We start from the raw sequence: 22,778 nt of genomic DNA, 5'->3' as shown, positions 1-22,778 counted from the left end.
TGTACATAATAAATATGTTACATATTAATATGTTAAATTATTACCGGATCTATCCCAAATGGGTATGGATTTCCAGAATACACTCCTGGCGTGGCTGGATCCAGCTGTAAATATTCGGTTTCCTTCATTATTTGAGTACTATAGAGAAAGGAGAAAAACATAAACCAAACAAAAATGATCAGCCATAAATGGAAAAAATACTATCGCACCATCAGCCATGAGCTCCCAGGTTAACCAAAGCCCAGCTGTTGGTACGAGTCATCACTTTTGTCCATTCGATCACTTTGTGCACGGGTATGGAATATCTACTATGTGCCAAAGCACTGTCTGAGGCGCCAAGGCTACGGAAGCTACCCTCTGGCCCACAAGGAGCTCACCATCCAAGTTCCCAAAGAACTTTCAGCCTGATTGAGGTATAGTAAAGAAAACTGAAACTGTGTGGCACACGCCTGTGATCCCAGCAGCTCGGGAGGCTGAGGCAGGAGGATCAAGAGTTTCAAAGCCAGCCTCAGCAACTTAGCGAGGCCCTAAGAACTCAGTGAGACTGTCTCAAATAAAATACAAAAAGGGTTGGGATGTGGCTCAGTGGTTAAGCACCCCTGGGTTCAATCCCTGGTACCAAAAAAAAAAAAAAAAAAAATTAAAACTGTAGGAAATAAGAAAAAAGAGGGTCAATTAAAAAAAATTAAAACAGGGGAAGGGGTGATAGGAGCATATAAGAAAGAAAGACAGTCTCCTCAGGGAACAGCTGGGCTGATCCTGAAGGATGGATGGACTTTTTACACAGACTTCCATCTCTGTGACCTCAGCCCTAAAAGCATTGTGGCCTACTGAATGTCTTTAAATCTATATCCCATCTTCTCCCAGATTATAAAATGCAATAGGACTGTAACCCTTCAGTAGCCTCAAGGAGACATGACCATCAGAGATTAATTTTCTTTGTAAGAACATACCTCTGTGGAAGGGCCCTGGAAATGAGTATTTGAAATAATGAATTTGACAGGCTGCTCAGAAATAAATTCCCGCCCTTCTGCAACAAGGTGCTGGGGGTCTTCCCTAGGTAAGGTGGCACACACCTGTAATCCCAGCGACTCCAGAGGCTGAGGCAGGAGAATCACAAGTTTGAGGCCAGCCTTAGCCACTTAGACCCTCAGCAACTTAGCAAGACACTGTCTCAACATAGAATTTTTTTAAAAAAAGAACTGGGCATGTAGCTCAGAGGTAAAGCACCCCTGGGTTCAATTCCCAGTACCAAAATAAATAAATAAATAAAAAAGGTGCCAGGGTCTTCAATAACAGCTGGGGTGTCAGAACACCTCCACTTGCTGCCCAGTCGAAGCAGCTGGCCCTGTGGACTGTTCTGGACACGGTCCCCTGTCCCACAGCACGCTGCTGTGCCAATGGCTGGGCTTTGTTAGCAAGATGACTTGTGTGCCAACAGAGGACACAGCCACACCCGACAGGAGGAAACTGGCCTGGCACTCAGCTAAGCCAGTGTCTCCTGCTGAACATACACAACTTCACAGCCTCACGGAACACCAACCTCAGACCAGGCCACCTTGTGACTGTGACAGAGTCAGGTGAAAACTAGTCAGCCCCACACACAGGCAAAAAGGATCTTGTCCAAACAAGAACAATGACCAGACCTCCCTGCGCCCCATCGGGGCCAAGCCCTCTAAGTCCTTCTAACCCTCTTACGGGGATGCCCCAGGCTCCCAGGGTGCACCGCCTCTCTCAAGTCAACACACCCAACTCAGGGACCACAGGCACGCTCCTGGCCTCAAGTCTTCAGCTGAGGGACACTGTCAACTGCAGGGGAAGCAGGCTGTGGCTGGGGACCAAAACCAGCTTGCTCGAGTACTTCAGTTCTCGTGGATGACTGGAATGTTCTTCCGCCTCCCTGATAATGAGGTTCTGCTTTATACTATCAACACCGCTTGGGCATGTGGCTCAGCGTCTCTCAGGCCAGACTCCAGAGTCCACTGAAGATTCTTGAATTGGAGAAGGGGTCACTTGCCTGTGGGCAAGAGAGCCTCAGTTCCACCACATCTGCTGAGTCACTCCCGCCAGTTAAAAAGGACCTTTCACAATCACACTCTGGGGAAATGAAATTTCATGTTGGCAGTCTGGTGAGATTATGTGGTTGTGTGTGGGGTGGGGATTGAACCCAGGGCCTTGGGCTTGTGAGGCAAGCACTCTACCACCTGAGCTAAATTCCCAGCCCCGATTATGGCGATTTCATTCATTTCAAAATTCGTCTCTGTTTATCTCCGAGGCATCTCCTCAGGATATAAATCATGAATTTTTAAAAAGACAGGTATAGCCATCTATATTCAGTTTTATCCTTCTTTTTCTTTATTTGAACATTCCCATTCTCTCCTACAGGAAGTTAGGTCCATCAGAGGAACGAAAAGAATGCTTTAGAACCCCTTGGATTTCCTTAAATAGAACTATCATAATTGTCCAGGCTTGGAGAGGCAGGACCGGAAGGGAGCCGCAGACGTGTTCATGCGTCTGTCTTCACTTCTAGTCCTTCCTCCTCAACAGGAAGCTCGAGAACCAGACAAGGAAACCTTACACTGATTCAAAGCAGTTGGGCAGACAAAGGCCAGGAAAATGTCACCTGTGACTTGTAGTTTTGTGAATCAGCCCTGACCTACTGAGAGTGTCTCTGCTATGTGAGTCATGCTACGTAAGATCCCCTAAAGAGCTGGACGCAGTGACACACGCATGCGCCTGTGTACCTGCTACTGGGGAAACTGAGGAGGCTGAGGCAGGAGGCTCACAAGTTTGAGGCTAGCCTAGAAAGGCCCTTTCTCAAAATAAAACTGAAAAAGGGATGGGGATATAGCTCAGTGGTAAAGTGCCCCTGGGCTCCATCCCAGTATGGCGGGTGGTGTGGGGGAGGGTCCTAGGAATCATGAGGTCATGAAGTTGTCAACATTTCGATTGTGTCCCTCACAGTCCCCTACCCTCCAGGGTTCTTCCGTTCCCTCCCAGTTCATCACACTGACCTATCTCTCAAACTCTAAAATTTTCTCCCTCCCCTAGGAGTCCACATTCCTGAAGTGTTGTGTTTCCAGTCTGGTGACTGCTCATCTGATTAACTGCTAAAACAACCGTGGGGTGCACGTGGGAGGTGCAGGCCGTTGGGATCCAGAGGGCTTCCAGGCCCCACTTTCCTGCAGCCCCCAGACCTCATTAGCTGCCCTCACCCCTCACCCCCAACACCCATTCCCTCCTCACTCTGTCAGACACAGGCAAATACAGGGAGCTGGCCCTGCAAAACTCAAGTCTCCCGCTTTGCTTTTAACATCGAAGTCAAGCTGCCCTGAGCAGCCAAAGGAAATGCTCTGCTAGACCATGGGGCCTTGAACATGGAAGCTGAGACCAAGTTCAACGTCCACCTGGGCTTTTCTTAAAGCAAAGCCTTCATTCTGAAATGCCTGGATGTATCATTTCCATCTACGTCCAGCCTCTCCCTTGGCAAGGTATGTTTCAAATGCCACCATCTTTTCCAGGAAGGTTTTCTTCTACAAGTTCTACCATAGAAGAACTTGAATTTTCACAATAGCATCTGGAACAGGGTACATACTCTATAATATAAATTTAATTGAACTGAAATCTTAAAAGTTTTTTCTGTGCATTACAGTTACTAGCATAGTTATTGAAGAAGTGGCCCAGGTTTTGTACCTAATAGATAAAACTGAGTTATGGACTGAAGTTGTAGGTGCACCTCTCAGCAGAGCCAGGTATAGACTCTCTGGACCATGAGCACAGTCACTGAGGCCACCTGAATGCCCAGCAAGTGAGCCATCTCATTCTGCAAACTTACTTCCATGTGCCATTCCTGAACATGGGCCGGACGCTCCAGGAAGAGCCAAAGATGTTGAAAGACTTGGAGAAGCAGTCATTGTAGATCAAGCCCGTGTAGATGGAGAAGATGCCCATGAGTAGGATCAGATAGCGCCCACTGAAGAAAGTGTTCCAGATCTGGCCCCAGGGAGAGAGAAAAGGCCATTGTCAGTGGGCTCCACAGCCGATCTCAGAGAGGAGAGTGTTACTGGAAGTCTCCAGCATCACTAGCATGGGGGTCCCATGGAGGGGACCATGTGACCAAGGAAGACACCAATAATCCAAAGAGGAAGAACATACACACCCTGGTTTTCCTGAACTTATATAGGTGAATCAGAAAGTCCTAGGGCTGGGGATGTGGTAGAGCTCTTGCCTAGGACATGCGAGGCCCTGAGTTCCATCCCCAGCACTGCAAATGTGAAGGAAAGAAGTTTCTAGACTGGTATTTTTTACGTGGAAACAAAAATCTACAAGCTTCATATTCTTTCTTTCAGTCTCCACTTAGAAAGTGAACTGAAGCACAAGCTGAGGCCTCGACTCTAAAGGAAGGGACTTGAAACTCTAAGGAAGGGACTTGAAACTCTAAGGAAGGGACTTGGCTGTTGTCTTGGGTACCTCCAGAAGACAAGCTCTGAGCTGGCCTCCAACGGTTGCCCATTCATGGCAAGTCAAATCTACACTCATTCAGGGTCTTGCGTCGTGCGGCTAACTCACTGCTAGGAGGAGAGTCCTTTCCCGTAGCACTGCTTGATGTGTGTCACTCATTCCAAGAACTGCCCGAGTGTATCATTGCAACTTGAAATGTTTACTGTAGAAAATGACATCTGTTAAGCTGGTCATGGAAAACTTGGTCACAGGTTGACTCTGCCCACTGACCTTACTTATGATTAACTCATAATGGCCTCACCACTAGCTCTAATTAGCTCAACCCGGGAGAAAAGTTTGCAGTTATTCTCATAATTCGGAACATAGCTAAAGGCAGGTTTGGCTGCGTCAGATGTATTACCATGAACACAAAGCCATTTACTGATTTGCTGATAAACTCTGAACCAGTGCAGACCCTTGAGTTGCTTCAATCTTTGGAACACCATGAAGGGACCCTGTGGGAGGCAGAGAAACCTCAAACATGAATGAGGGTCTCCTGAGAAAAGGAAAAGGGTCTTCCATGAAGAAACACTTACAATATTTTATGTTAAAAAAGGAAGTTACAAATTACATGCACTTCTTGATGCTGTTTTTGAAAATTATATATTTGTGAATAATCATACATATAAAAAAATGGAAAGATAGCCAAAAGCATTCACTGTGATTTTTCTCTAAGCAGTTAGATTGTTGTATTTTTCTAATTTTTACTATGAATAATGTAATGCTTTTATCAGTGATAGAAAGCTCTCCTAGCTTGCCCAAGGCCCTGGGCTGCCCATAGGAAAGGTGGGGAGAGGGGAGAAGAAAAGGAGGAAAAGAAAGAGGAAGAGACAAAGGAGGAGGTAGAAGAGGAAGAGAAGGAGGAGGAGAAGGAAGGAGAAAGAGGGAGGAAGAGGAGGAGAAGAGAGGAAGAAAAAAAATCAAAGACTTGTCAAACCATGGACCAAAAAAAAAAAAAAAAAAATACTGAATGAGGCTACACCTAACCATCCAAAGGAGTGTGTCTGGCAGGGAGTTTTATGTTGAATTATTTTGCCTTTTTTTTAACTTCACCACTCTCCCTTATTTTTCATGAGCACATGTTGTCCCCAAGGTGGAAACACACGTTTGAAGGCTGCCTGCAGAAGGGGAGGCGAGACCCACCTCGTTGCTGCTCTTCTGGGACAGCAGGCGCTGCTCATTGAGGACCATCCAGAGGGCGGCCAGCAGCATCACGATTCCGTGCCCGCAGTCTCCAAACATCACGGCGAACAGGAAGGGGAATGTGATGATGGTGTAGGGGGCTGTGGGGCGAGGGGGACCTCTGAGCCTGAGCCTCTGAACGTCCTCCAGGCCCCTCCAAGCAACAACTTCTCCACACTCCACATCCGGTCTTTCTGATGGTCTTCCCTCCCCATCCCCACCCACAACATGTGTTTGGCTCCCAAATGCAGGAGCTCATCCATGAGTAGGGATTCTTATTTCCCAATTTTCAGATGTGCCATCCTAGAGAGGTTAAGTGACCGGCCCAAGATCACCAAGTTTGAGGGAATTTAAAGTCAGTTTTCCATCTCTAAGTGTCTTCTGAATGCTTTCCAGCACCATCTGTTGTATTTCTCACCGCGCGCCATCAGGGACTCTCCACCCAGGAGGCCCTGGCCCTGTGCCCTGCAGGCATCTGGTCTACCTCTCTATTCTACCAACTAGGCTCCCACTACTCCGCAGCAGAGGGCGCTAAGAATCTCCTCTACTTTGTGCTCTCACTAGGGATGTGCTCTCACTAGGGATGACCCAGGTTGAAGGGGTGAAGGAAACTAGAACTGAATTCAGTTGCCCGACGAGGCTGCACTTCAAGGTGAAGACAGACAACGAATCACCAACCAGCATTTATAGAGGGAAGACAACACTGGGCATAGAAATCACATAAGATTTTAGGAAAGTCACAGTTTTAGCTGATTCTCCTAGGTACCCTGAAGTGCATCTTACCCAATTTTTACTTTCCAGCTGTCCTGCTGTGCAGCACATCTGGTCTTTACCTGGGTTTATCTCCCGGTAACTGCCCACACCATAGGCATCAACAATGTTCTGGAAGCCAGCTGTGAATTTATTGGTCCTATTAAAGGTGGGAGGGGCTGTTTTAGATTGCACTTCCGTCATGATGGGGACCATGGAGGAGCCACTTAGTTCCTGCAAAAAGAACATGTGATACATGTGAGGAAGAGAGTCGGGGGCTGGGAACAGCACGTGGACCTCCACGTGAACCTGGACACCTGTCCACCTCTCTGAGAATCACAACCTCATCTGCACAAAGTGACTATCTTCCCAATACTTCCCTAATTCATTTTACAGGAGAGCAGTCTGAGAACGGAGTCCCTCCTGAATCCCTGACAATTTCCATTTGCTTGCTTGCTCCTGCCCACGTCCACATGGCTCCTCGGTTCTGGGTTCTCTCCTCTGCCCTCTCTCTCCACCTCATCCCTCAAGAGCGCATTCACTTGGCTAAATTAATCCATCCCTTCCAAATGGCCCTAACCCTCCCCCAAATCTCAATTCTCTTCTAACTGCCTACTTAGGCTTGCTTACTCCGAAGTCTCACCAACTTCATAAATTCCAGGAGCATAAAACTGAATTCCTTAACCTGCCCAAAGCCTGGTCCTCCTGCCCCCTGCTCCTTCCTTGGAGCCTCCAGTCTCCCAGATTCCTGAAGCTGTGGAATCATCAGCTTGTCCCTTCTGATTCAATCAACCAGTCCACCATCAAACTTGCTATTCCTGCTTCGCCACCCCTCCACTCTGGTGTCCGCTTCTCTAGAATGGCATCTGTCCTAATGTGCACCCCATGGCATTGTCAGAGGACTGAGGCTGAGAACTGAGCACTCACTCGGCTGTGTTAAGTCCCACTGAGTGGGCACACGGTAAGTGTCCTTGGGGCTTGGAGCGGCTGGAGTTCTCGCAGCCAGTGGAGAGGTTATGACTGTATTGTTACATTTTCTGAATACGGGGCATGATTATCACCTTGATGGCAAGAACCGTAGCTTCCTTCTCCCGTTTTTTCTCTTCTTTCTGTACATGTGTGCCTCTGGCAGCTGCCCTGCTGCCTGGTCAGGTGACAAAAGCTTATTGATGACGATGACAGGGATGGTAGCACCACATGCTCTCCCTGTACACTTTCCTTCCCGTCTTCCACCCACACAGCCCTCCAACTCCTGTCCCAGGACTGAAGAAACTGACACCAGCCCTACACTGGGTGCACCTACGGTCCCAGGTGGTTGGGAAGCTGAGGAGGGATGACGTGAGCCCAGGGGTTGAGACCAGACTGGGCAATGTGGCAAGACCCCATCCCAAGACCTCACCATTTCCCACCCCACCTCAGAACAAAGCCAGTCTAGTGGCCTTGTAGGAAGGCTAAGTCCTTCATAACAGAATGCCTGTGTGTTCGATCAGACCCCAGCATCGGGACACGACCTCCCTGGTGACCCCACTGTAAGGTCCCTTGGGATCTGCCCTGGAGCCACTCCTGAGCCTCCGCCCCTTTCTGTAAGCCCGCTGCAGCCTCCTCCAGGGGGCCTCCCCACTTCCCGTCGCCCTGCCCCTGCTCTCTGTCCTCTCCGCCTCGGTCCTTCCTCCAGGAAGCAGCCCCTGCCCAGCCCAGTCTGGGAAGTGCCATTTTCAAACGCCCAGCTGAGCAGTTTGGGATCATGATGTGGAGACGCAGTTGGGTTTGGGGACTAAGAGAAACACTTCCTACATCCAGAGCCTGCCTCTGGCTCCAGCTCTGTGAGAAAGTTACTACTACGCTCTGTGCCTCCGCTTCCTCATCTGTACAAAGGGGACGATCACAGCTCCTACCTCCTCTCCATTCCCACCACAAATCCTTTACCCTCAGAGGTCCAGCCTGAAAGCACTGTCTCCCCCAGCCCCGAGCTTCCTGTGGCATTTCAGGAAATCTGCTCTGATGCCACCTGCTCCGGGGATTCATCTGGCAACAGACACCATGAGCCTCCTTGCTGTCACCAGATATGCCACCTACCTAGCAGGAGAGGCTCCCGACCAACCGGTTCCCCCATCAGCCACAGCTGCCCCTACCCAGTCTTGGACCCTATGGGCTTCGCCTCCTCGCTACCTCATGAGCTTATTCAAATGAGCCAGTCACATCCTCCAGCAGGAACCAAAGGTCACCCTACCCTCTGGTCACTACCAAGCCTGCCCCCTGCAGGCCCAGCTGGTTCCCTTTGCTCCCAAGTACAGGTCCTAGTGTAACCCTCACGTGGACCTGCCCGGCTTGCATCCTTCTCACCGGGGCTCTGAGAACACGTGGCCTTCAGTCTCATCTGTCCAGTGTCAGCAGCCATGTGTCGGGCCATCGTGTAGGATTTAGGCACAGGATCCCTCCCTCGTCGGTGTGGTGGACAGGGGAGCCCGGCAAGCCCCGACCCCCCACCCACCCCGCGCTGCCCTCCCGATTGTTTCCTGCCTACCACTCGCTGCTGCTGGAAATCACACTCTCGTGGGCACGGGCACTGCCACCTCCCTTTCTAGGACGTCCACAAGGGCAGGGCCACGGTCTGTCCCTGTGGCCTAGATGAGTTCCCAGTGCCCAGTGCCCGACTAAGATGTGAATGCAGAGCCATAAGAATAAAACGCACAGTGCTTGGCACAGCTGCCGGGCACTAGGGCAGTCTCTGCCCTTTAGCTCTTGTCATGGGTGCTTGGTTCTTGTCTCTCCAACCAGACTGTCACCTCCACAAGCTAACAGATGATGGCTGCAGTTGTACCGTGGTATCTACAGTCACCACTGGCAGAGTGACGGGCACATCCGTGCTCAATATATACCTGCTGAGGATCGAAGAAATGTTGGCTATTCGTCAAACGCTTGGAGGGGAGGGGAGACATTTCTTCTATGTGCCCTAAGACTGGGTTAAGAACTGAAGACACAGAGCTGGAGACCAACCAACCACCAAGTCGCCTGCAGAGTTCAGAGGGCTGACAACTGCCAAGCGCCCCACAGAGGGACTGAGGAGGCCCATGTGACTCCTGTGGCCCCTCCAGCTCTCCCGCCACTCACCATGCCTTGCTCCAAGGCCTTCTTGATGCGCCCAGCGTCTGCCACTGGGAACCAGATCTCAGCGATGATGCACTGCTGGGTGACATCGATATTGCACATGTTCAGGATGTGGTAAACGGCCTTCATCTTCTGCACTTTGGTGAACCAGGAGTGCCAGTTGGCAGCTGCTTCCTGCAGCAAGCGCTGGCGGTGAGATTCTGTTTGTGTGATGACCTAGGCAAAACACCAGAAACGAGGAACATGCGTGGAGGGCTTGACATGGCGCAGGGGGTTCGTCAGCCATCATGGCTTCCCGTGCCCTGGGTTCCTCCCACGTCAGAGGCAGGAGCTCATCTGGACTTCACCTATCACCACCAGCTTATCGCCCACTGGAGGTTATACCCCCAGGGCAGAGAGCGCATCTTCCCTGTCTTCTAAAGTCCTCATGATCCTATTGTTTATGGGTTTAATTGTGTCTCTCCCCCCAGGGAAAAAAAAAAAAAAGATGAAGTCAAAGTCCTAAACTATAATCTGATTTGGAAATAGGGTCCATGCAGACATAATGGAGGCAAAATGAGGTCATACTGGATTAGGATGGGTCCTAGTCAGTGTAAGCAGCATCGTTAGAAACCTGGGGATCTTTGCACACAGGGAAGAAGACCATGTGACCAGGAGGACAGATGGAGTGCCAAGGAACTCCGAGGGCTGTGGAGAACCACCAGCAGCTGGAAGAGGCAAGGAAGGACCTTCCCTTGGTGTCTCCAGAGTGCGCACAGCCCTGTAGATGTCTTGAGTTTGGATGTCTAGCCTCCAGAACTGTTCTGTTGCTTTAAGCCACCCAGTTGGCAGTAATTTGTTATAGCAGCCCTAAAAAAATTAATACACCCACCAAAAATGCTGTAAATATATAATCCCTCTAAGAAGTGACACGTGAATTAATGAACACATGAAGGACTGAGTGGATGACTTGTCTCACATAAAAATGTATTTAATGGAATTAGTTTTTATGCTTTTGTAATTCAACAAATAGGGTAACCCTCTTCAATAACCTTTACACGTGGCTACTATAGTATTCTGGAAAAGGTACGTCATGACGATAAGACTAATGATAGCACCAGGCCCACTGATGTGTCTCAAAGGATCACTCAACAGCGTGAAGCATCCTGGCCACAGGACTTCCAGGAGACAAAGCCACCGCAGTCGATACAGTCTGCGTAAACCTTAAAATGGAGCTCACCCCTTCAAGAACAGCTCATGCTCCCTTTAGGAAAGAAACACCTACTCACAGACCTGGACTGAATACTGAAATAAAAAAGGGGGAAGAGCTCCCCAAACTCTGAGAATGGCCTCCAGGCAGAGAATCCCCTGCTCCATTGGCCATCTGACCCCCTGACCTTCCTGGCTGTGCCCGCCTGCTGCTGAGATCCTCTTGTAAGAGCACCCCCAGAATGAACTGCTTGGGTGGCTAAGACTTGCCCTGGGCCCTAATTAAACAGGAGAAGTCACGAACACAGAGGCCACCCGATCACACTGATGTGAGCGTAATTAGCACTCTTTCTTTTCCCTTCTCCTCCCTCCTTCAGCCTTCATGAGCTCTACTGTGGAGTATTTGGGGAAAAGAACTTCAAGGGCGACTACTTGAAGGAACATTTGTGACAGTGACAATGAAGGAATAGCGAGATTAAAGAAATTCAACACAGATTTTCCAGGAGGGTAAAGGTACTTGCTAGCCCTAGTGTTTGCAAACATAGACACCCCAAATTCCCAAACCCGCTCATTGAGGATCTCAAATTGTGCTGGTCTATACTACCAAAAGTGTTATACAGATTCAAAACAATTCCTATCAAAATCCCAATGACATTCTTCATAGAACTAGAAAAAGCAATCATAAAATTCATTTGGAAAAATAAGAGACCCAGAATAGCCAAGGCAATTCTTAGCAGGAAGAGTGAAGCAGGAGGCATCACAATACCAGACCTTGAACTATACTACAGAGCCATAGTAACAAAAATGGCACGGTACTGGCACTAAAATAGACATGTAGACCAATGGTACAAAATAGAAGACACAGGGACAGACCCACATAATTACCGTTATTTCATACGACAAGGGTGCCAAAAATACACATCGGAGAAAAGATAGCCTATTCAACAAATGGTGCTGGGAAAAAAAACTGGAAATCCATATGCAACAAAATGAAATTAAACCTCTATCTCTCACCCTACACAAAAATCAATTCAAAGTGGATCAAAGATTTAGGCACCAGAACAGAAACCCTGTGACTACTAGAAGAAAAAGTAGACCCAAATCATCACCATGTGGGCTCAGGACCTGACTCCTTAACAAGACCCCTAAAGCACAAGAAGTAAAATCAAGAATCAATAAATTCAAACTAAAAAGTTTCTTCTCAGCAAAGGAAACAATCAATAACATGAAGAGAAGCCTACAGAATGGGAAAAAAATCTTTACCACCCACACCTCAGATAGAGCACTAATCTCCAAGATATATAAAGAACTCAAAAAACTTAACACCAATAAACAAATAAACCAATCAATAAATGGGCTAAGGAACTGAACAGATACTTCACAGAAGAAGAAATAAAATCACTCAACAAACATATGAAAGAAATATTCATCATTTCTCTCTTTTTTTTTTTTTTTTTTTTTTTGCGGTGCTGGGGATCAAACCCAGGACCTTGTGCTTGCAAGGCAAGCACTCTACCAACTGAGCTATCTCCCCAGCCTGAGAAATGCAAATCAAAACTACTCTAACATTTCATCTCCAGTCAGAATATCAATCATCAAGAATACAAGCAATAATAGGTGTTGGCAAGGATGTGGGAAAAAAGTACACTCATACATTGTTAGCGAAATGTAGATTGGTGGAACCACTTTGGAAAGCAGCATGGAGATTCCCAAGAAAACTTGGAATGGGACCACCATTTGATCCAGCTATCCCACTCCTCGGATTATACCCAAAGGACTTAAAATCAGCATGCTACAGTGATGCAGTCACATCAATGTTTATAGCGACTTAATTCACAATAGTTAAACTATGGAACCAACATAGATGCCCTTCAATAGATGAATGGATGAATAAAATGTGGTACATAGGGGCTGGGGAGATAGCTCAGCTGGTAGCTCAGCTGCGAGGCAAGCACAAGGCCCTGAGTTCGATCCCCAGTACCACAAAAAAAAAAAAAAAAAAAAAAAAAAATGTGGTACATATACACAATGGGATAATATTGCACCTTAAAGAAGAATGAATTATGGCATTTGCAGGTAAATGGATGGAACTAGAGAATATTATGCTAAGTGAAATAAGCCAATCCCAAAAGACAAAAGGCCAAATGTTTTCTCTGACAAGCAGATGCTGATCCGTAGTGGGGCATAGGTAGGGAAGAATGAAGGAACTTTGGATTATGCAGAGGGGAGAGAAGGGAGGGGAAGGGCGGTAGAGATGGGAAGGACAGTAAAATGAGACAGACCTATATACATGTATGAAAAACAATTTTAAACAAAAAAAAAATTACAAAAAAGAAGGAGAATCAATTGGCCATATGGAACTTAACGCATGTTGTGCATTTTATTATTATTTATCAAATGTGTGTTATACATTCTTTGCATCAATAAAATTTATAAAGTAGTTAAAAAAATTGTGCTGACCTACAGTAACTGCATGCAGGTATTAAAATTTAAATTTAATTAAAGTTAAATAAAGAATAACCATTCGGTTCCTTGCTGGCACTAGCCCCATTTCAAGTGCTCAATAACCACACGTGGATGGTGACTACAACACTTTGTGAGCTACAGAACATTGGCATCGCACAAAGGCCTACAGGATGGCTCTGGTCTAGAATATTCCATCAGATGTAGGCCCTGCTGACTTCAGTGGGCACATTCAAAGCTGCTGTGACTGACGAGTGTTCCCAACACAGAAGCCCTCAGTGTCACCCTGGTTGATGACAGACTTTACCAAGGAAATGGGTTAGGGATGTACAAGTGTTCCCATGGTGAGACTAGGTGCACTGTTCTTATAGGTTCAGTTGGTCGGCTTAATTCAGTACTGGTCAAACTGGTTGTTCAACTTAGTAAGCTGGTTAGTTGGATCCTAGATTCTATCGAGGCTGAGGCAGGAAATAAAGGGTTCCTTTGATCAGATTAGGCTGGCTAGGGCTGTGGCCAACTCCCAGCCTGGGCAGAGCATTACTGACAGACAGAATCATCACTCAGCTTATTGAACAGCTTTCTAATTGTGCAATCTTCTCCAGCCACAGGCAGAAGTGTGCAGCAAACATTCCAGCCAGCCTTCCAGCCGGGGCCTGGGGCACAGGACTCAGCGGGAGAAGACAGAGGTGGCCCCAACCAGGTCACACACACAAACCCCTCACTCACCGTGATTAGATCTTCCAGCCTCACGTTGATCCCATCCAGCATCTCTCTGCGCTCTGCAGCGGGCTCTGGGCAGGGGTATATGGTTGCTCGAAACCTGTGTTTAATACATTCCAAGGATGTGGACGCAGGTTAGTGCTGAAGCTCACTCTACAATCTCTTTTCTGCATGGCCATTGTTTGCTGATGTGGGTCAGATGGCCACCCTTTCCTACAACAGCTTCCTCTTTGGCAGTCCAGCAACTGAACTGGGGTTCTGTTATATGAATGAGCTTCATTCAAACTGTAAAACCTATGAACTATTAAGGAAATCAGACTGTGGTCTTGACTCCCTTCTGTTAGGTAGGAGTTCAGGGACACCAAGATGGCAGACAGGGTATAAGAAAGAAGCCACTGGAGGACAAGACAGGAAATGAGTCCTGTCCCTATTTACAATAAATCCCATTACCATGACAACTCCCACCACTGAGGACTTACCACCAAGACACTCCGGCCGCAGGTTCAAATTTTAAAATGACCAGTGGAAGTAAGTGGGCAATATTCTAATTAGTTTTTTAAAGTAACCGCTGGGGGGTGGAAAATATTCTAATCAGGTATCATAAGGTAACCAATGGGAAAAATGGGGTAAGGTCTTCAATCAGGTCTGTACAGGAAATAACACGTCCCACAGTTCAGGGTGTAAGACCCTCATTTCCGACACTGGGGCCTTGAGCCTCTCTCTCTCGCCAGCCCACTCCATTCTACCTAACAGAGTGCTGTCTTCACCATCAGTAACTCTGTACTCTATTTGTTACTTCTGTGTCTTGCTCAATTCTTTGTTCAGAAAGCCAACGACCTGGTCTTCAATGGGACATTCCAACAGTAACACTCTTCTCCCCTCAGGATCTCATGGATTAATGTCTGCGTAATTTCTGCCTCTAAGATTCTGCATAGAGGATGAGTCTGCAAAATCAGGGACAACTTAAGTGCAGATTGCCTACCTTTTGTTTTTGTTTTTTTTTTATTTTTTATTTTTTTTTATTTTTTGTACTAGAGATTGAACTCAGCAATGCTCTACCACTCGGCTCCATCTCCAACATCTCCAGCCCTTATTATTTTCTATTTTGAGACAGGGTCTCTCTAAGTTGCCCAGGCTGGCCTCAAACTTGCAATCCTCCTGTCTCAGCCTCACAAGTTGCTGGGATGACAGGTGTGCGCCACCATGCCTGGATGGTCTTACTTACTACTTAGCAATAGATAAGGAGTTTACCTTGTAATAAACTGGAATGGTTAACATGTCCACTCAGTTACCTTGAAATGTCACTCGAGTTCTCTCTGTTGGTATTCCCACAGCTATAAAAGTCAACTGCATTTTTAACACCGCCTTGTTAAACGTGGGAGTTGTTCTAAAAACCCTAATGACCTCAGAGGAGCCACAATCATGGACACTTTGCCTAGCACATCTCTACCTGACCCTGATCCCAGTGACTGATGAAAGGGCCATAGCGATTTCTCTTACCCGTCACAGATCTTCTTGACTTTCTGCCTGAGCTGCTCTCCTTGGTAAAATATGATGAATATATTCTTTTTAATTTCTTCTTTCTGGAAAATCAGAACAAATGTTCTTAAAGGTCTAAAGCCATAGCCTCACTGTTTGCTACCCCAACGGTATCCCAGATGGGTTTTGAATTCATCTCTAAGCCCTCTACCTAAGGGATGTGAGAATAAGCAAGAAAACACCAGGAAGAGGGGATGAGGATACTGCAAGGTTTACAAGGAAAATATCCAGTTGGTTCTCCAGCATCAACCCACATACGCCTGCATTTCAGGGATAAGTGTGGTTGACATTTAACAAAGGGGAAGCCGTGTCTCGTTTTCGACTCACACAGTTGCTGGCTGGGTACCCGTGTTTAAATTGTTTCATCAAGTCCAAGTTGGACATTCAGAGAAAAGGAGAATATGCGCTCCTCAAGCATTTACAAAAACGTTCACCTGTTATGGCAAAGAAATATGAACTGGAAAAATGTGCTCTCTCACTCTTAATTAACTTAAGGGAACAAAGGAAAAGTTACAAAACTCACTATGAGAAAAGTGACCACAAACCCAAGGAACTTATCACATACCACTCAGGGCACTGAGTCAGGTAGTACCCCGGGGAAAGGCATTGGTCAGGACCATTCAAGTGTGACAAACATGCCGTGCCCTTTAACCCAGTATCCTATCTTCCTTGAATTCATATTATAGAACTAATTCGAAAGAAAACAGAAACCTAAATGCATAAAGTTGCTCATCATAGGGTCTATTCTGGAGAAAATTTGAAAATGAAGTGTTCAAAAATAGTTAATATCACATCAACTCAATGGAAATATTAGGCATCTATTAAAATAGCATCAAAATAAATTATCTCTTGGGCATTTGTATATAGGAACAAGGCCAGAGTGGTGTAGGGTTTCTGAGTTGCCTGCTTTACATCATGTCCAGAGGTTCCTTCACCCATGGAAGCTACCCTGGTCCTTTTCTGAATGTCTCATTTCCTAATCCACCAGAATCAGGGATCCGTTCTGACCTCACGACACTCATTGGGTGGCCTTCAATGTCTGTGGTCATCTTTTTCCAGATTCCAGATGTTTATTTTATAAATACTCTCTGTACTACCATGATATTACATTATGGCCAGGCATGATGGTATACACCTATAATCCCAGCTACTCAGAAAGAAGAAGTAAGAGGTAAGAGGTAAGAGGATCACAAGTTCAGGGCCAGCCTGGGCAATTTAGTGAGGCCCTAAGCAACTTAGTGAGCAACCGTGTCTCAAAAAATAAAAGGGTCTGAGGACATAGCTCGGTGAAGAGCTCCTGGGTTCCATCCCCAGTACCACAAACAAAAATAAAAATAACATTATGAAAAGTGATGATTCAATGTCAAATTCAAAAATAACCTATAAAAAAGATATATAATGACATATAGGAAATCTCATATTATATAAAATGAAGAGGGAAAGAAAAATCATTTCCATGTATGTAAAAACCATATAAAAGTATACCTGCCTATGGCTATAGTCTAGAGAAAAATAGTATAAGAAGAGAATAAAAATGAAGACATTGGGGTGCTTTTTAAATGTTTTGTGCTTGTGTTTCTTTCCTATTTTAAATCTCATTTATTTTAATTATGGGAGAGTTTTGTTGTTGTTTTCTTTTGTGGCACTGGGGGTTGGACCCAGAGGTGCTCCACCACTGAGCTACATCCCTATGTCCCCAGTCCTTTTTATTTTTTATTTTGAGATAGGATCTTGCTAAGTTTCTGAGACTGGCCTAGAACTTGTGATCCTCCTGCCTTAGCCTTCTGAGTTGTTCTTTATCAAATAAAACTTCAAATTAATTCTTTTAGCCTCTAATCTGGAAAAGATGATACTCTTTCAGAGACAAATCCAGTTTCTTGGAACTATAGAAGAAATGGATTTAAATACTAAGTGGAAGGGAGGAGGGATCAACATGCTATGGGAATTAACAGCAATAAATGTGAAGCCCTGAGGGAAGAAGCCTCTGGAAGTCCTTCTTGCTGAAGCCTGTGGCCTCGGGCCAGTACTGTGGACCTGTACCCTGTCAGCATCTTCTGGGAGGCTGTGAGAGCTGCAGGTGCCAAGGCTCCACCCAAGCCCCACTGAATCAGAGTCTGCATCCCAGGTCACTTCTATGTGACCTGGGTCTATGCTCATGAGTGCACTGAAGCTTGAGAAACACCTAAATTGGTTCTTGGTGCTTTGTGATTAAGACACAGCTGCCACTCACATGATGCTGGTTCAGCTGAGTTTCTAGAAACAAGATAGCTACATGACTTGGAGAAATGAACCAACTATGAAGTGTTAACAAGAATCAGTCCCTGAGTGACCTTTCAAACCTAGAGCAGAAGGAAAAAAAGAAGAGATAGGAGGAAGAAAGGAAATAGGTGTTAGTCTCAAAGAACTAAAGACTCAGGGTTTTGAGAGCCAGACTCTCATGGCATGGATTCCAGAAATTTCAGAGGATGTTTCCTGCAGCCCGGGCCTCCCACCGTGACAGGATCCTCCAGAGGCGTGTCCATCTCACTGAACTTCAAGTAGATGTTGCCCCGGCAGACACGCCACAGCAGTCTCTCAAAGGAAGCCATCCTCTCCCTGTTTATCACTCCAGCCGTGAACCTGGGTGGTCAGAAGAGGAGACATTCCTGAGCACAAGAGCAAGCTCTATGGGACAAGAAGATGGGCAACCACAGAAGGAAGGCCCACCTTGCTCTGTAGGCTGGAAGCATCTTCACAGCGGAGGAGGAGGGTAGGAATCACAAGGACAGTCCACATCCCAGCCCCCTCACCCCAAGTCCCTTTGGACCTTCTGTTTTCTTTGATAATTTGAGTTTTTTTTTTTTAAATCATCCCAATACTCCATATTTTCTTATTGCAATTAAAAATGTGATAGAATACACAGTATAGCATTGCAGCTAGTGGAAGCAAATATTCCATAATGGCTCTGCATTTTTACCAAAATCTTTTAATGTATTAATAAGGAAACAAAAGGGAAGGTACTGAGAATGAGATTGATCTAATCATGTCCAAATATGGGACAAAGAATCCCACTATTATGCATGATTATAATGCATCAATTTAAAAAGTTTTAAAGAAGGAAATATACATTGATTTTTATGTATCTCTGTTTTTCCCATCATTCAGATTTTTAATAGTTGCTGACACAAACTTCTCATATGATATTCAAAATGTTGACGTTCATTGTTTTATCAGTTTAAACATACATTGATCCTGTACTATCACTGGATCAAAAAAAATATTTTTTACCATGCTAGGGATCAAACGCAAGGCCTTGTGCATGTTAGACAAGTGCACTAAGCTACACTCCCAGCTTCAAAGGTTTTCAGTAATTATTTATTCCTTCCACTTCAAATTCAAGGCCTAGTGCCTCAAATAGCAGGCCCTCAATATCTAATTGAATAAAAAATTAGAAATCCCAAACCCACAATGTTCAGAAATATTTTAAAATTCATCAATTTCACTTAGACACTGAATGAAATCCCGCCATTTTGAATCTCCACATATTTTTATCGATATCACACATCATAATGCTGCTACTTGGAAATTACTTGATTATATAACTACATCGTTTCTAAAATTACTCAAACTCCAAACACACGCTATCCAAGTAGTATTTTAAAGATAAACATATACCCCCTAACCCAGTTCCAAAGCCAACGAAGAGTCGAGGGGATCTGTCTGTGCTTGATCCCAAGCTTTCCCACAGGAGCTATCCGTGCATGGCCCGCTCTGGGCTGAAGATCCAGCACGGCCATTACACAGGGAGCCCTCACTTCCTCCACCTACCCATGAGCGAGATGGCCCTGGGTCTGCTACTTGTGGAGGCCTTGCCTTCACAGGCAGCAGTTACCATTCCGGTGGCTCTCTGTTCTTTCTTTCATTCACCCAAACGCTCAAGGAAACCCATGCCAGGCATTGAGCTAAAGACTCAGGACCTAGAGTCACACTAACCCCAACTTTCCAGCCACGAATGCAGGTACAGTTCTTAACTCCAGGAGACCGGAAGTGTCTTCGATAAAGAAATCTTCAGTTAAATTGGTTTCCGTCTGAAAGCCAAAGCACCACTGTCACTTAAAGGCTCTGGTATCTTAGAAGCACCCACATTTCAAGGTTTTGTCTGTTTTTAAAGAAATTTTAATTTTCCACAAAACAATTAACTGAACTGAACAAGCATAGCGCTCCTTGCCAGATGGAAAAACTTCCCAGTCTCTTCCTACCAAAACCCCAAATCTGCCCAAATGAACTGTCCTTTTGCTCCGACTGTTCCTTCAGTCAGAACCATTTTGGGCACATGCTCTTCCCCTTCACCGATGACCTGGTCATGGGACAGAAATGGAGTGTTTTATTCGAGCTGTAAATCAGCCAGCTTTCAAAATTTGAGAAGATTTGAGGTTATAATTAAATGGGCCCTTTAATGAACAGTCCCCCCACCAAAAAAAAAAAAAAAAAAAAAAAAAAAAAGACCTCAAAGAAGTCCTGGGTTTTCTTCAGGAGGTATTTGAGTTCAGTCAGTTCTAGGAAGCTTTTCTTCAAAGCCTGCTGGTTCTGGTTGGCTTCTTGCAACTCTCCTTCCAATTTTTCTAGAATAGTCTATGCAGGAGGGAAACAGAAGGTAAGCCAGAAGGAAAGCACTACGATATTCCTACCACACATTACCGGCACCGACAACTAAAACCGAAGAGGTGTTCAGTGCATCCTAACCCAGCTGGAGGCTGGGTGACCTGACCAGTCACCAACTCCCTGTTCTTGCAGAACATGAGCTGGAACCATCCACCCACTCTCCAGAGTTCCCTCGTCAAATGGGGGGATGGGAAGACACTCCGCGGGGAGGGAGGCACCTTCGTGGGGAAGCCCAGACATGTTTTCCCCATTTCAGGTTGACAATTCACTGTAAGGATGTATTACATATAAGAAGAGAAATTCGTATCACCTCCAAGCCACCAGATGTTCCAAGTGAGAATCTGGGGACCCAGATACAAGCAAATGAGAAAAGGATACACAGAGAACAGTGAGCATGGAAGACAAGACAGTAGCAAGCAAAACAACAATTTCCTTCCCCAAATGGGCAGGCAAAAGAATAAGGCTTATAATAAAATCTAATGATAAGATAAATCACCAACGAAATCAGAACACATAATCACATGTCATGAAATCATTTTTATAGAACAGTATGAAAAAAGATTTTAATTTGCTTTGTTTTTCTGGTGGTGCTAGGGATTAAACCCAGAGCCTCATGCATGTCAGGAAAGTGTTCTGCCACTGAGCGACACCCTTGTGTGTTTGCTTTTTCTTTTGAATATTCAAAGAGATAAGTAAAGATATTGCTTCCACTAAAAAAATAAATAGCCGGGCGAGGTGGCGCATGCCTGTAATCTCAGCAGCTCAGGAGGCTGAAGCAGGAGGATAGCAAGTTCAAACCCAGTCTCAGCAACTTAGCGAGGCCCTAAGCAACTCAGAGACCCTGTCTCCAAATAAAATATAAAAAGGTCTGGGGATGTGGCTGAGTAGTTAAGTGCCCCTGGGTTTAATCCCTGGTTAAAAAATAAATCAATTAATAATAAATTATTGAACAACAATGTCCTAATTATTAAAAGAACAGGTAGATACAAAAAAAGAACTGTTAGAAATTTTGAAAATGAAAACTACAGCAATTGAAATAAAAAACTCAATAAGATCAACTCAATACCTGATACAGTTTATGAATGCAATACTGAGATTTAACAAATAATATAAAGATATGAAAGACCATTTATCCAAATGTCCATCAACAATACAATGGCATAAAGTGTATTATATTCAATAAAAATACTTTATAGCAGTGAAGATGAGTTAATTTCAAAAACAAGAAACACTATGGAGTCTTAAAATGAAATGATGAAAGGAAATAGCAAGTCACAGAAGAATAAACAACGCGGTTCCACTTGAGTGGGAATTTTAAATGTGCAATACTAGGTTATATGTTATTAAGTTATTTAGAAGACTAAATATTTGATAAAACTATGAAAAGGGCTGGGGACATAGCTCCATGGTAAACTGCTTGCCTAGTACACACAAGGTCCTGCATTTGATCCCCAGCATGAAAAAAAAAAAATATATACTATGAAGAGCAAGGAAAAGGAAACTGCAAAATTCAGTGTAATGATTATTTCAAGAGGAAGAAAGGAAGGCAGGGCTCACAGAAGTCTTTCCGAGCATCACTCTGGACTTCTTTCATCTTATGCAGGGTGATGGGCAGTCAGTGACTGCTGGATCATAATTCTTAATACCTTATACTTATTTTATAAATATCCTAGTAGATCAATTCAGAATTTAGTAAAATGATCACCACTGAACCCATACTAAACATAGTATAGTAAAGCTCTAGGACAAAGACAGAGTCAGCTGGTCCGGAGAGGGATGGGAAGTGAAGTAGCAGCGCATTTTATGAGAAAGTGTTATGAAGCATGAGTCTTGAAAGGTCCCTGGGAAAAAATTTACTGGGAACATGTCTTGAAAGGTTAAATGTAACTGAATCCACAGCTTTTAAGCCAAGGGTTTTAAGCCCAATGCCAGGAAGCGGATGGTAATCACAATAAATGGGAACGGATTAAGGTCACCTCCTAAAAAAGACATTATCATTTCAGATTTTTAAAAATCCATTCAAGGGAAACCCTTACCAAAGAGACAGCAATAAACAATAAAAAAAGGATATCCGTGTAAATGTAAGCTCTCCTCTTCCCCACCCCACCCCAAAAAGCATGTTAATATCAGACAAAATGGAACATTTTGAAGTCTAAATGGCGAAACTTCAATCTGCATGCCTCGGCATGGTTGGAGAAGTTTTTACAGAGAAGAGAACTAAACCAATCAGGTCATCCTAAATTCAGTTGGATGGATTTCTCTTTCAAGCTCCTACCTAAAACATAACCATCTCAATTTGGAAATGAGAATATCTACTACCTGTTCATCAAGATCAAGAGCCCAAGCTCGTCAAGCCTCAACACAGCAGCAGAGAAGGACAGCCACACTGTGAAAAGGTGTCTGGACGTCCCTGCCCTTTCCAGCTGCGCGTCTGTGAGAGGCGGGACCATCTTCACACACACCAAGTAAAACAGCACATCACAACAGATCTAAGACACCAGAGCTCGTCATTAAGCCAAGAATTGAAGAAATCTGTAAACACTGCCATTCTTCCTACTAAAGGCTTTTGTCTTGGGAAATAGTTATCTTTTCATTTAAAATATGTTAACATATAATAAGATTGTTTTTAGATGAATGAATACATATTTGACTTGTTTTCTATTTTAGGTCCTAATACAGTAAACATC

General features: G+C 45.1%; 1 protein-coding gene across 8 annotated transcripts in view; it reads right to left on the bottom strand.

The window, feature by feature from the left end:
* The window catches only part of Atp6v0a4 (ATPase H+ transporting V0 subunit a4), a 67,692-nt gene that overhangs the window by 20,395 nt on the left and 24,519 nt on the right, over positions 1-22,778 (bottom strand). For all 8 annotated transcript variants that reach the window (XM_047560992.1, XM_047560993.1, XM_047560986.1 and 5 more), the window contains 10 exons: positions 19,936-20,061; positions 19,423-19,517; positions 17,943-18,069; positions 15,412-15,494; positions 13,918-14,011; positions 9,544-9,756; positions 6,516-6,666; positions 5,644-5,783; positions 3,836-3,993; positions 45-138 (listed from right to left, as the gene is read on the bottom strand). In XM_047560992.1, coding sequence (XP_047416948.1) covers positions 45-138; positions 3,836-3,993; positions 5,644-5,783; positions 6,516-6,666; positions 9,544-9,756; positions 13,918-14,011; positions 15,412-15,494; positions 17,943-18,069; positions 19,423-19,517; positions 19,936-20,061 — 1,281 coding nt within the window. The remainder of the gene's footprint in view (positions 1-44; positions 139-3,835; positions 3,994-5,643; positions 5,784-6,515; positions 6,667-9,543; positions 9,757-13,917; positions 14,012-15,411; positions 15,495-17,942; positions 18,070-19,422; positions 19,518-19,935; positions 20,062-22,778) is intronic.

This window comes from Sciurus carolinensis, chromosome 8 (genome assembly GCF_902686445.1).
Source record: "Sciurus carolinensis chromosome 8, mSciCar1.2, whole genome shotgun sequence".
Taxonomy (NCBI): domain Eukaryota; kingdom Metazoa; phylum Chordata; class Mammalia; order Rodentia; family Sciuridae; genus Sciurus; species Sciurus carolinensis.
This window is presented reverse-complemented; position numbering and strand designations above follow the sequence as displayed.